Source organism: Doryrhamphus excisus, chromosome 4, assembly GCF_030265055.1.
Source record: "Doryrhamphus excisus isolate RoL2022-K1 chromosome 4, RoL_Dexc_1.0, whole genome shotgun sequence".
Lineage (NCBI taxonomy): Eukaryota > Metazoa > Chordata > Actinopteri > Syngnathiformes > Syngnathidae > Doryrhamphus > Doryrhamphus excisus.
Genome location: NC_080469.1, coordinates 3,525,489 through 3,541,188, shown reverse-complemented (window position 1 = coordinate 3,541,188; position 15,700 = coordinate 3,525,489). Strand labels below are relative to the sequence as shown.

General features: G+C 38.9%; 1 protein-coding gene across 1 annotated transcript in view; it reads left to right on the top strand.

Annotated features, from left to right (window-relative positions):
- The first annotated feature begins 445 nt into the window (after positions 1–445).
- npffr1l2 (neuropeptide FF receptor 1 like 2) overlaps positions 446–15,700 on the top strand; it is a 30,715-nt gene continuing 15,460 nt past the window's right edge. The window contains exons 1-4 of the mRNA XM_058069766.1: positions 446–916; positions 1,039–1,061; positions 11,312–11,409; positions 13,613–13,952. Coding sequence (XP_057925749.1) covers positions 11,383–11,409; positions 13,613–13,952 — 367 coding nt within the window. The 5' untranslated portion in view covers positions 446–916; positions 1,039–1,061; positions 11,312–11,382. The remainder of the gene's footprint in view (positions 917–1,038; positions 1,062–11,311; positions 11,410–13,612; positions 13,953–15,700) is intronic.

Sequence of the window (15,700 nt, the reverse complement as noted above, 5' to 3'; positions counted from 1 at the left end):
ATTGAGTATATAGCGTATAATTGCCACACAACTATATGTACACCTGATATAGGTGTTTATTTTTAATTTAAAAAATATGCCACTTTTTATGCCGTTTAATTTATGGTTGTGAGGAAAAGCGGTAGAAAATGAATGAATGAAGTACAACCAATAGCTACTCTTCTTACTGAAAGTTGGCAAAAGTGACGCATGCGCAGTGTCAGTTAACGATAGCGACTTCTATACCGTTGATGATTGAGTATATAGCGTATAATTGCCACACAACTATATGTACACCTGATATAGGTATTTATTTTTAATTAAAACATATGCCACTTTTTATGCCGTTTAATTTACGGTTGTGAGGAAAAGCGGTAGAAAATGAATGAATGAAGTACAACCAATAGCTACTCTTCTTACTGAAAGTTAGCAAAAGTGACGCATGCGCAGTGCCAGTTAACGATAGCGACTTCTATACCATTGATGATTGAGTATATAGCGTATAATTGCCACACAACTATATGTACACCTGATATAGGTGTTTATTTTTAATTAAAACATATGCCACTTTTTATGCCGTTTAATTTACGGTTGTGAGGAAAAGCGGTAGAAAATGAATGAATGAATGAAGAATACTGTACAATCCGTACCAAAACACTATCACTAAGATATGCTAGCCAGTGGCGGTGTGTTTATATTGTTTTATTTCAAACTAACCTTTTGTATAGAGTCCGTTTAAAGAGTTAATATTCTTCTGCCAACGTCAAGTGGCACATGTGGAGGAAAAAATGTTGCCTATGGACACACATTTTAATGACAGTGACCTATGTTTGTGACGCACACACACACACAATTCTGAGTGTGTGATGACAGCTCGGAGCCCCGCTGTGAAGAAAATATCAATCGATCGATAACAAGGTGTTTGGAGCAGCGAAATGTTAGTATAGAATATCTGGCTGGATATCACGACTACGCTTGTCGGTTCCTTTTATTTTTATTTTTTTTTGATGTAATAATACTATTAGTCTTAATCTCCACCATCCTTTCTTCCGTCGGAAGCATCGAGCGCCCCACAGAGAAAGGTAGGTTATCTTTATATGTCATTATTGTCTCCCGACTTCACTGATTTCAGTTTTTAAAACATTTTTAAAACAAAGTCTTATTGACTTTTTTTTTCGTCCCTATTGCGAGGTTTTAACACTTGCCGTAACAAGCCGAGCCATATAAACACTATATTGTATATACTGTGCCTATGTACTGTGTGTATATACTGTGTACGGTGCGTATAGAACACTATACAATATCTTTAAAAAAGTTATTTTTATTTCACTCGTTCAATCAAAAACTTTGATTCACGACATGAATAGAGTCACTACACATAGAGTGAAATGTCTTATAATGTCATAAAAATTGTGTTGATTATATATTAAAGCCAACAAAAAAAACAAAAACTTATTTAAAATCATATGTTTGAAATAGTACGATAAATAATCTGCAAAAACTTAATAAAATCTAATGCCTTTTGCACAATATTCACATTTATTTTGATACACTTGTATATATCTATATATCAGTAGGGCTGCATGGTGGACAAGTGGTTAGCGGGTGGACCTCACAGCTAGGAGACCCGGGTTCAATTCCACCCTCGGCCATCTCTGTGCATGCGTGGGTTTTCCCCGGGTACTCCGGTTTCCTCCCACATTCCAAAAACATGCTAGGTTAATTAGCGACTCCAAATTGTCCATAGGTATGAATGTGAGTGTGAATGGTTGTTTGTCTATATGTGCCCTGTGATTGGCTGGCCACCAGTCCAGGGTGTACCCCGCCTCTCGTCTGAAGACAGCTGGGATAGGCTCCAGCAACCCCCACGATCCTCATGAGGATAAGCGGTAGAAAATGAATGAATGAATGAATATTTGAAAAAATACGATAAATAGGGCGGCACGGCGGTAGAGTGGTTAGCACGCAGACCTCACAGATAGGAGACCAGGGTTCAATTCCACCCTCGCCCATCTCTGTGTGGAGTTTGCATGTTCTCCCCGTGCATGCGTGGGTTTTCTCGGGATACTCCGGTTTCCTCCCACATTCCAAAAAACATGCTAGGTTACTTAGCGACTCCAAATTGTCCATAGGTATGAATGTGAGTGTGAATAGTTGTTTGCCTATATGTGCCCTGTGATTGGCTGGCTACCAGTCCAGGGTGTACCCCGCCTCTCGTCTGAAGACAGCTGGGATAGGCTCCAGCACCTAAACTTTTGGCTTTTTGACTTCATTTGAAACACTTCCTTAAGCTTAGAATGAATAAATTAAACTTAAAATTAAATTCCACACAGAGATGGCCGAGGGTGGAATTCAGCATGTATGACATGATCAAGTGAAAATGTTATATTCTCACTACATGTGGAAGTGGTACATTTTTGGCTTCGTCACTTCATTTGAAACACTTCCTTAAGCTTAGAATAAATAAATTAAAATTAAACTCCACACAGAGACGGCCAAGGGTGGAATTGAGCATTTTTAACATGATCAAGTGAAAATGTTATCTTCTCACAACGTGTGGAAGTGGTACATTTTTGGCTTCTTCACTTCCACATAACACCCCTGATCTTAATGAAATCAAATGCCTTTTGCACTATATTCACATTTATCGGGTTGCACTTGTATAATTTTTTATATGATGCACTTCTATAATTATAATATCAGTTACAATATCGAATTGATTGTTATGACGTGACAGTGATGTTGTTGTTAAGGCAGCACTTGAATTAAGATGTTCCGTGTTCTATTTCATGGTTGTGATGCATTCCCATAAATGATGTGAATGATGAAATATTGTACAAAAAGAAAAGGAGAACTTAATGTGGGTGTGGCAGAATAATACGTATGTATATATAGTACGTATACGCTGAGGAAGGATGATGTCATTTTTGTTTTTGTTGTTAACCCCTTTTCCCTCCATTATATCTCCTATGCGTGATGGTAGTGCATGAAAGAAAAGTAGGTTGTAATTAGACATCATAAAGGGCTCAGAAAAGGTACACATTGAGAGACCTGATCAGCATTGGCCAAGTGGCCATCATTAAGGATAAAGTGTGTCAGCAATTTGTCAAACCCATGAATATTTGCCACAAAAACAAATTATCTTTTATCGATGTTATTATTAGAAGCTTTGATAAGGTGACAATGAAACAGAGAGAACATTCAATGTTGCTGTCTACTGCAGAGTGTCCCAAGACAAATAAACATGCAGGCGTATATCATTAGGACGTAAATGCACATACATTGAGGCTTTTTATACAAAACAAACACTTCATCTCTACTAGGATACCACCAGTGGGTCGAGGTCACTGTGTGACCCTGTCCAACTCACTGCAGAGACACTGGAAAAATATATGAGGATATGTTTTACACATACAATAATAATTACATAGACAGAAGAACAAGTAAAAAAAAAAATCTCTTTTAAATTCTACAAATACTAAAAAGTTATATGAGTGTAGTCAGTGTACAGCTGTCTTCTGAAAATAAGACATTATTATCTATATAGCTTATAGTAAACAAATTGTGCCATAAGTGACAACACTGGAATTATGACTCATTTTATCAAGTCAATTACGAAAAAGTAATTTCAGTCATTACCAGTGAAAAAAAGTGGCAGCATGCTTGTTGGTTAATTACAATGAATTGAAAGCATCAGTGCAGCTCTATAAATTAAAACACTGTAACAGTGTTCAAATGAGAATTGCGCCTTTATACCCGCAGGGAATTAACTTAAGTCTCGTGCTGATGAACCTGTTTGCATGAATGTTAGTAATGTTAATTAAGTACTGGTTGTTGTGGGTATGACAGGGGCTCCCATGAACATGTTTCATTGTTAACCATTTAGGCTGCCAGATTTTTGAAGATAATTTCAATTCCATGTCTAAGGCAGTGCTAGGCAACAATGTGCTCATACAAATATTTGACATTTATTTACGGTTTGAGGTTTATTCACTTGTGTTGCTATGAAGACAATAGTGATTACTTATTTTCAAAGGATGGTAATGTCACTGAAATGTGAGCGGTACCCTCACTTTTGTGAGATATTGCACTGGTACACCAAAAATAGTTTTTGTTTTAGCAGAAAACACATCTCTCGATAGTCGATAATAATTTAGTATTAATAGGGCTGTCAAAAATAATGTGCTAAGGGCACGAACTCATTCATTAAATTCAATAAATTGCACACCAGAGCAAAGCACGCCTCGGGTTTGATGTCGTACACACATTGGCACACAGAGCACAGTGGCGCGTCCTCAAACAGTCACACAGAGCCTGACATTGTCTTAGAACTTCAGTCTGACCTGAGCACACACAGCGGTACAAAACCAACACCGTGTACTGTATGTATCTCCAAGCCATATGTCTCTGGTGTGTTCATTGTTTCTCACTCTCATTACAAGAGGGCGAGATGCCTTCAAGGACACTTCGAACGTCACAAAAACAGCTTCATAATGCGTGTCCATCCATCCATCTTATACCGCTTATACCCTCTCCTCGGCCACTGAATCTCCCCCGATGCCTCCGAGCAGTTGGACGTGCTCTGAACACCTCCGAGGCATCCTAATCCGAGGTTCAAATATACGGCTGATTCTGACGATGTGGTATTCCTCAATGGAAAACCACTAATATGATCGGTTACCATTTTCACATACTATCTCGGCATCATCATGACATCCGATGGTGATACAGAAACCGAAGTGCACTGTAGATTGAGAGGATCAGCAATAATGTTACAACTCCTGAATAACATCTGGAAATTCACTTATGTGAGCATGAACATGAAGATACAACTTTATCGAACCATTGGTTTTTTTCCTACTGCAATATACTGTATGCTGCTGAAAATGGAAAAGGACAGCAAGAATAGTGCATATATAGTGCGGGTCACAGAGTCACAGACAAGAGATCACAAAATAAACAAGTCAAAAGAATGGAACTTCGCATGCTCCAAGCAATCAATAGCAGAAGAAAAATAAGGCACGATATGTGCTATCATTGCCAAAGGGATGGTTACCAAGGGTTGCAGGACCAACAAGAAAAAGGAGAAAAGAAGACATAGAAAAACATAACAAAAGACGTTCCTGGAGGACCTGGATGACCAATAGACCAGGCAAAGAGCCAAGGTGACTGGAGACAACTTGCTTCCCAGTTTCAGGTGGAATGTGCAGGAGTTACATAGCTGCAGAGCACAGGAAACTTCATTCATTCATTCATTCATTCATTCATTTTCTACCGCTTATCCTCACGAGGGTCGCGGATGTGCTGGAGCCTATCCCAGCTGTCTTCGGGCAAGAGGCGGGGTACACCCTGGACTGGTGGCCAGCCAATCACAGGGCACATATAGACAAACAACCATTCACACTCACATTCATACCTATGGACAATTTGGAGTCGCCAATTAACCTAGCATGTTTTTGGAATGTGGGAGGAAACTTGAGGACTCGGAGAAAACCCACGCATGCACGGAAGAACATGCAAACTCCACACAGAGATGGCTGAAGGTGGAATCGAACTCGGGTCTCCTAGCTGTGTGACCTGCGTGCCGTGAAACATCATGTTCATTCATTCATTCATTCATTTTCTACCACTTTTCCTCACGAGGGTCGCGGGGGTGCTGGAGCCTATCCCAGCTGTCTTGGGGCGAGAGGCGGGGTACACCCTGGACTGGTGGCCAGCCAATCACAGGGCACATATAGACAAACAACCATTCACACTCACATTCATACCTATGGACAATTTGGAGTCGCCAATTAACCTAGCATGTTTTTGGAATGTGGGAGGAAACCGGAGTACCCGGAGAAAACCCACACATGCACGGGGAGAACATGCAAACTCCACACAGAGATGCCCGAGCGGGGAATCGAACCCGAGCCTCCTAGCTGTGAGACCTGGCAAAATGGCAACAGCAACATAGTCAACTATAATGGGTAATATGAATGGAAAGCTGACTGTAGGGGTGTTATTTCATGTCTAGAGGGCTCTATAAATATTCATTCATTTTCTACTGCTTATCCTCACAAGGGCGCGGATGTGCTGGAGCCTATCCCAGCTGTCTTCGGGCAAGAGGCGGGGTATGTTTTTGGAATGTGGGAGGAAACCGGAGTACCCGGAGAAAACCCACGCATGCACGGGGAGAACATGCAAACTCCACACAGAGATGGCCGAGGGTGGAATCGAACTCGGGTCTCCTAGCTGTGTGACCTACGAAACATCATGTTTGTTTATGTAATTTTTTTTTTAATGCCTGTGTTAACAAGTTGTTAACGAGATGACACACTTAATCATACATCACAAACCAACAGGAAGTCAAGTCAAGGGCTTAACAAGCAGGCAAAACTAGACAACAATAGACGATAGATGACATCCACTGATTTGAACCCCCTTATCAATTATGCATATCTGGAATGCATTAATTGGATTTACATGATTTTCTATGGGAAAATTTGCTTTGGTTAGAGTCCATTCTGGTTTGAGTCTGACCTTCTAGAACGTATTAATGACATTAACCAAGACACCACTGTATTTCTTTGTGTCATAAATGTTGTATGTTTTTGTACTTGTGTTACTGTTATTGACAATTGTTTCATAAAGAAACACAGCTTTGTCCTTTAAAAGGGGACCTATTATGCTTTTCTACTTTTCTGACCTATAAATGTAGTTAGAATGTGTATTTGTATGATGATAATGATTATATTCTTGTGTTAAACGATACCAAAGTTTCAGATTGAATGTTTGCGCATTTGGAAGTGAGCCCTGAACGAAGTTCGGGATGGTTAAAAACGCTCGTTTTCAAAAGGCGTGGTAAAACTGCCCCTTTGTGATGTCACAAAGGAGCGGACTTCCTTATATGGTTCATACTTAGGAAGCACTTTGGGCGTGTGACCAATCCCAGCCAAGTGGGCATGCCGTGGGGAGAATAAATTCAAGCTGGACAGGTACAGCTGGAATAGGTACAGATTCTGGAAAATCTAAGTGGTTTTCCATGCAGGTTATTGTGTGTAAGCTGCTCTATAGGAGACCGCAACTCAATACAAAAGGATCAAAAAATGAGCAATAGGTCCCCATTAAAAAATAAATTACATACAGCTAGTGCTTATTTGTTCAAAAAAGTAATTTAATTAGTAACAGTATTAATGTAATTAGCTTTTTGAGTGGAAAAACCTTCAACTCGCTGATGTGTGCCGTTGAGAGCTTAACATTTCAGTACATAATGTAACAACCTGCATGATTTGTGTTCATGTTTATGAATACACTTTGCGTGTGATTGATTGAGAATGAAGACATATTGTATGTTTGTGCAGAGGACGCAGTTGGAGATGTTGGAACCGAGCATTGCTGTTGATGTGTTAAGGTCAGAATAATGTTTAAAAAAAACAACAAAAACAATGCATGTTAAATGTAACATTTAAAAATAGTAATTAATTACATTACCCTTCATAGTATGGTATTGGACAGTTAAATAATAACTTATAATAATAATTTACACACCCTTTATAAGGACTTCTCTGATTGGTACAACTCAGTTTGATCACGTTGCTGCGTTAAATTAGCAGAATTTCCTTTCACTCTTCCCTGATGAGTGTGACATTATCTGTTTCCTCGGGGAGGTCTATCTTTAGATTGTATTTGCATCATGCCTTCAGGTAACATTTTGAATCCTGATAGGCACAGCATCCATGCATGACCATCAGTGAGACGCTAATTGTAGTTCAAATTTTAACAATCAAATCCTTGAAAAAAAAAAAAAAACGATTTAGGTAATATATTTAACTTTACTTATTAAAATCAAGAATGCATGTTCTTGCATGTTCTTGCATGTTCTCCACGTACATGCTTGGGTTTTCTACGAGAACTCCGGTTTCCTCCCACATTCCAAAAACATGCTAGGTTAATTGGCGACTACATGTGTGTGAGAGCAGGGTACGAATGGCAACTGTAATTGGTATATGTGTGAAAAAATGTACAGTGGTGTGAAAACATAATCGCCCGTCCTGATTTTTTTTTTTTTAATACATTTAAATGTTTCAGATCATAAACAAAATTCAATGTTAGCTAATGACAACACAACTGAACACAAAATGCAGTGTTTATGGAAACTATTTTATTATTAGGGGCAATGGGACAATGTGGTTAGCGGCGGCACGGCGGTCTAGTGGTTAGCGCGCAGACCTCACAGCTCGAAGACCAGGGTTCAATTCCACCCTCGGCCATCTCTGTGTGGAGTTTGCATGTTCTCCCCGTGCATGCGTGGGTTTTCTCCGGGTACTCCGGTTTCCTCCCACATTCCAAAAACATGCTAGGTTTATTGGCGACTCCAAATTGTCCATAGGTATGAATGTGAGTGTGAATGGTTGTTTGTCTATATGTGCCCTGTGATTGGCTGGCGACCAGTCCAGGGTGTACCTTGCCTCTCGCCCAAAGACAGCTGGGATAGGCTCCAGCACCCCCTGCGACCCTTGTGAGGAAAAAGCGGTTGAAAATGAATGAATGAGTGTGGTTAGCATGTAGGCCACACAGTCAATTTTAAGCACTTGCGAGTGTGACCAACCACAGTGGAGTAAACGTGCCTGGAGGTGGAATACATTAAAACAGACCCACAAAATCCGAAAGAAATACAGCTGAATATGTGCACATTCGAGAAGAACTACAGAAAGCTTTGTGTGCTGGTTATTGTGTGTAGCTGCTCTATAGGAGTCCACAACTCAATACAAAGGGCCAAAAAAAATTAGCATAATAGCATGCCACCATGACAATAACAATACATTGCTAGTGCTGGGGAAGCATGACGCTGGCTCGTGTTAAGAGTATCAAGATGAGGAGTCAGTAGAACATGAGGTTATGAAGCGCAAGGAGGTATGATACACAAATGGAGGTGGGAAGGAGGGAGCTGATGGTAGTGGAAATGAAATAAAATGAAAAGGATTACTGAACATGGGTGAAAGAACACATCAAAGTAAGTTCAAGCACACAGGAAAAAGCATAATTGGTCCCCTTTAAGAGCTCTACACACTCACTAATACCCACTCTCTCTCCATACACGCAGGTACACCCACACACACACACACACACACACACACACACACACACACACAGCAATAACTGAAATGCTTGATTATAATTGAATTACTATCAGGAATCACAAATGCAGCATTGAAATAGCAAATTCTACATCTCAACATTTCCTTTCAAGCATAATGATATACGCAAATCGTTATAACATGATGCACAAAATATTCCAACCTACCAAGTTGGAAGAACTGCAGCCTGCACTGCCTGTCTGTTGTCCAATCATCCAGAGACAATTAATCAGGTTTGTTCCATTATCAGTCGTGATGCACACATCACGTTGTTGTTTAAAAACCCCTGTTCAAGTACTTCCTTGAGTGCTTGTGCTATCTCCTCTGCCGTATGTACAGTGGGTAATTACAACATCAGAACCAGAGTCACGGTGCGTTTTGTAGAAAGTAAAAATAAGAATAAGGAAAAGGATAAAAATAAAACAAGAAATAAGGGTTCTACAATAGCTTACTCATTGTGTGGAAATATGGGTTAATAACTATAAAAGCAATCTTCACTCGCTAAATGTACTGCAAAAAAGGTCAGTAAGGATAATTCATAATGCCGCCTACAGAGAACATACTAACTCCTTATTTCTAAAATCACAAATACTTCAACTTGCTGATATAGTTCATCTTCAAACAACTAAAATAATGCATAAGGCTAAAAACAACAATTAGCTAAAAATGTCATCCAATACTTCTCTACAAGAGAGGAGAAATATGATCTCAGGGAAGAAGTACATTTGAAACACTTCTATGCTAGGACTACGTTAAAAAGCCATAGCATTTCAGTATGTGGAATCAAACTATGGAATGGATTGAGTAAGGAAATCAAACAATGCACAACGATGAGCCAATTCAAGAAACAATACAAGCAGTTGATGTTTGCTAAATACAAGGATGAAGAGTCTTGAACAGGGGTGGGCAAACTTTTTGACTGGCGGGCCGCATTGGTTTAACAAAATTGACGGGGGGGGGGGGGGGGCATAATACTATATATTCTACACGTAACAGTCCACCTGGAATTATTGTATCTGTAAAAATGTAGTGCAATCAGCTATATGTACTTGTACCATGGTGTACCAAGGTTGTACCATAATGCCAGGTTGTATATTAAGTTTCAATGAAATACTTTGGGCCGTATTCAAACACTTGGCGGGCCGCATGTGGCCCCCGGGCCGTAGTTTGCCCACCCCTGGTCTTGAACCAGTCATGATGTGCTATATATATATCACTATATTGACACTTACTATGGTACCCATTATGTCATTGTGTACTTCGGTACGTGACAAAAAATTTAATAAAAGTAAAATAAAGTAAAAAAAAAAACACTTAAATTATATTAGGAAAGCAGGAAGTGAACAAATGTAACAGTTACTGATTGTAAAAGTACCAGACGGAGGGGTAGGATTTAATAAGCTTTGCTTCTTCCTACTCCTTTTTGGACATGTGGAACTGTGAACTGATTATGTGATGCATTCAATTGTAATCTGATGCATGTTCAAATGAAATAAAACCATTACCATAACAATATAAAGTTTAAAGTGTAAATATATGTACATCAAAAACAATAACCTATGCAGTAACAAGGTGTAGAATTGCAGTAACCAAAATTTTGTTTCACTTGAATTAACTTATTCCACATAAGTCCAGTATTGCACAATTGAAGCTTATTGTACATAACAGTGAGGTGTGTGTTTTAATAGTGCAAAAATAAATAATGTTCATTTATGATTGTTAATGATTGTTCATTGCAGTGATGGCTTTGGGAAAGAAGCTGTCCCTGAGTCTGTTTGTCCGGGTTTTGTGTGACCTGTACCGCCTGCCTGAGGTTAGCGGGTCAAGCAGGTACATCTGGTAAAACAAAATGTTCTGTCATTCTTGGACTACCTTCTGAGAAAAGATTGTGTTGAGGCGGACTTGGAGGAAATGAAGGCAGTGCTAGAGTTGTTGACCCCTCAGGCTAGGAAGGCACTGTCGTCACATGTAACTTAAGCAGATTTATACATTTCAGCCGCCTTGCAGCACTCCCATCTGCATTAATATTGATCAAGATCACTGTACTGTAGAACCCCCACACACACAAAAACAACACAGGGGCTCAAGCAGCTGTTTACTACCACCACCCCAATCCCGATCCAACCTGACTCTTCATCGTACATCATGGAAGAAGCAGCTTTATCTAAAAGTTCTCAAGATCTAAAGGTGCACCCATTTGCTTTTTATTACAGGCGCCTCTTCCCAACAGAAAGGAAATTACGACGTAACATAGAATTACCTGCTGGTGGTCAAACTGGCCCTGATGGAGGGGACTGAACAAACATTTCTGGTATGTAGACCTCGAAAATCTCTCATACATCCATTCTGCCACACGGTCCGACCTACCTTAACCTAGATCGTTTGGCGATTCCACTTCCAACTCTAGAATTATTAAACCTGGCACCCGCTTTCACGGACCCTCTGGTTTGGTGTCAGGAGGCATGATTTTACCCCCTTCACAGATAATTATTGTACTCAGCATGCATTCTGACCCTTAATTACACTTGTACTTACATTGCTCTCGAAACCTGGAATTTCCCTTCATGTCTTACGTATACATTTGCGTTTTCACGATCTCAGTACTAACGCCAACTTCTCTTTCTACTTACGAATGTGAACACACGTTCTTCTTTGAATTTAATTTGTTTTTGTTCCATGCACAAATTGTGAATGAATTAGGGCTGTCAAATGATTAAAGATTTTCATTAGATAAATCACAGATTAATTAATCATGAATAATCACCATTTGCAACTATGTCTGAAATATGCCTAATTTCACAGATGAATGACCTGACCGGATTATACGTATTTATTAGGCTGTCAATCGATTAAAATATGCAATTGTTCGAAAAAAAAAGAAAAAAAAATCAATGACGATTTAATCGCAGTTTGTCCTCAGTTAACTCACAATTAATCACATTTAATTGCAGATAGAAATAGGTTTTTAATCCATAATAAGTAGGGAAAATATCTTTGTGGTAAACGATTCGATGTACAAATACAACGATAATCACATCAAATTTTATGTAAAAGTATATCAATTATGGAACTACGGGCCAATCAGCAAGCTTTATTTGTATTACTATTTTTCTTTATTATTAACATATTCGCTCATAAACTCGCCCACAAACATTCAGCAAATACAAAACGTGAGCGAGTGAGACCTCTCACACTGATATGTTTTTGTTTATTTGTGTCAGCTCAAAATAAGATTTTTGATTATTTATGAAAATTCTGAATGTTTGTGAGTAAAAAAAAAGCCTATTTAGGAAAATTCAGAAAGTATTATTATTAAACATTTACCTCAGGGGTCTCAAACTCAATTTACCTGGGGGCCACTGGAGCTAGGGTCTGGGCGAAGCTGGGCCGCATCAGGTTTTCCAAAAAAAACAACAACAAAAAAAACGCATTCATTAAAAACAGAAAAAGGAATAAACTTTGCTTTGGTTCCGATTTTCTACAAGAAAAGCTCTGATAAAACATTCCACTGTTCTCAAATATCTTACTTTTTATTTTTCTACACAAAATAAGATGAAAAATAAATAAACAAATCAAGAATAAAGAAAATCAATCAATCAGTAATAAATAAATAAATATAATAATAATAAAACGGCAAATAATAAAAACTTAAGAAACCACATATAGTTGGTGGGTAGACAAATTATTTTTTTCAGATTAAAATGAACAAAGCATTATTAGAGCCCTGTAGACATGACAAAACACGACTATAGTCACATTTATACTCTTTTTATTTACAACATATTGCGCAACTGCAGGGTCCTTTGACACATGCTAACTCACAAACTAGAGCGCTAGCGACCTAAACGGTAACCTTCAAGTTATTTCCTTTAAACTTAAATAGCCAAAAACTTACCACTTCCACACGGATAGGGAGGATAACTATTAACAGTTATTTAACCTTTAACATGAACATTAATCAAACGTCATAATTTTTTCTGGGTACATGATACCATACAGCATCCATATCAAACTTGCGCGGGCTGCACTTCACCGTCATATCAAGGCGGGGGCCTCAAACTAGTGTCCTGCGGGCCTCAATGCACCTTCATGAAATGTACAAAAGAAAATACCTAAAACATAGGGCAATAGTCATAAAACATTTCATAAAAATTGCAAACTCAGTGTGAGGGGTGCTTGCTCTGGTGCACATGCGTTAATTTTACGTTAAATATCGTAATTACTGAAATAAATGAGTTACCATGTTATTTTTAATAGTCCTAAATAATAACAACGACCACTGACAGCATGACAGGACTACACAGTGCAATGACAGCACTGAAGACGCTTTATTTCAAGCATGAATAAGCTCAGTCATAACCTTGACTCTGCAGTTTTTCTTCAACTTTTTAGATATACTGTATCTTTCAGCAAAACTGTGTTAGAATTCCAAATTGTAGAACCTAAAGAGCAAATTGTTATATACAGCATATGTATATAACATCACCTGTGCAACTCATTTTTCTTTTTTCCAGGAAAGAATGGCGATGCTGGACAACCTCACGGAAGAAACGGTGGGCATGGCACTTGGATCAGCTAACACTACCTCCAATACCAGCCTGTTTGATTCCACAAACAATATTACCTTATTACCTTATTATCCACATGCATGGTATGTGGCTACAAGCTACATTCTAGCATACCTCTTCATTTTCCTGCTGTGTGTTGTGGGGAATATCCTTGTGTGCCTCATCGTTCTGGGAAGCCGTCGTATGCAAACTGTCACTAACATCTTCATCCTAAACCTGGCCATCAGTGACCTTCTGGTGGGCATCTTCTGCATCCCTACAACACTTGTGGACAACCTTATTACAGGTAATAAAATGTCACTCTGACACTAATGTGATGCAAGAAGTTTGAAACTATTGACGGTAGCAACTCATTTTAATTTGAAGCTTAAAAATCCTGTCAAGAACGAAATATAGAAATACGGACATGTGATGCTCGGCTTCCTGAATACAGAAGACGAGCCCTTGAGCAAGGCAAAGACTCCCCCTCCCCCTTCAATTCAGCTTTAGTCATTATTCTAAACAGGATAGCAGCTCAATGCCACAAAACATCTGCCAATTGTGTTAATGATCATGAATTAGTAAGCAGGTTTATGCAAAAATTATTGTGTGAAGGTGGCAAGGACGTAGTAAGACTCCATTACATGCTGGTGCACATCAGAATAAAAATGAGCATCTAGAGTGGAAACCAAAAACGGTTAGAGTTCCATCGAAATACATTTATTTTAATCCGTCAACTGTATTTCACACTGGACGCTAAAATGCTAAAGCTAGTCACCATTGAGCGACGTCTTGAAGTAACCTCTTTTCTTGAGGAACTTCGGACTGTACAGGCTCTACTTCCGGATCGGATTCTGGATCCAACACATATGGCTGTATGTTAATAGTGGACAATTTAAAAAGATAAATCTATATTATAAGTCCACGGCGGAGTGGGTGGAATACATTAAAATAGACCAATTTCACGGGAAGCACGAAATCCGAAGAAATCCAGCTGAATAGGTGCAGATTCTGGAAGAACTATAAAGCTTTCTGTGCTGGTTATTGTTTGTAGCTGCTCTATAGGAGTCCACAATTCAATACAAAGGGAAGAGAAATCAGCATAATAGGTCCCTTATTAAGCTTTGGAAAACGCTCGACAGATTGGTTTTCAGCGTTCGTGTTGGAAAAGCTAAAATGGAGCTAGCGTGAGTTCCGATCATTGGGTCTGTGAAATCAATGTTCTGGTAATGTTTTAAATAATCAAAATAAGGCAAAATACTGTAAGTATTACATGTTATCATCAATGTACTTGTTCATGCATGATCACAGCATGTATATAAAAGGATAGGAGTTTTTTTTAGAGGGCTTTGTAGTCGAAATAGTTGTGCTCAAATTAACTTAGTTTTGCTCGCTTTCCATTTCAATAGGTTGAATTTAAGCTTCACTATTTTTGTCCACTCATTATGGCTATGGTTTAAAGGGGACCTACTATACTCATTTTTGGCCCTTTGTATTGAGATGTGCCTCTTATAGACCAGCTACACACATATAAACCGCACAGAAAGCTTTCTAGATGTTCCAGAATCTGCACCTATTCCAACTGTATGTCTTTGGATTTCCCAAATAGTCTATTTTACTTTATTCCACCCATGGCCCACCCCCAGGCATGCTTATTGATCACGCTCCCAAGTGTTCCCAAGGACTTCTGGACTACTGCCGATCACTTTCTTGATAGTAAATGACTAAACCCTTTGGTGAGCGACTTGAAAAGTGGTTAGCTCGTGAGCTAACTTACCGTGTATGAACTCAAAGAGCGGTAACCGAGGTCCACGTTAATCTTGATACAACATCGGTAAAGGAAATTTGGTCATTACACCATTTTTGCGGGACTACCGATGTTTTTAAAAAACTTTAAAAAATTCCGAAAAAGGTGAAAGTTTAATAATCATGATAAAGCAATACATACAGCCAATGATAAAGCCTCATTTTTTTGGGGGGGGGGGAATCCCACTCCCATACATCATCAAACGTACTCTGCTCATCGAATGCACACATAGCAATTAACAACTTCAT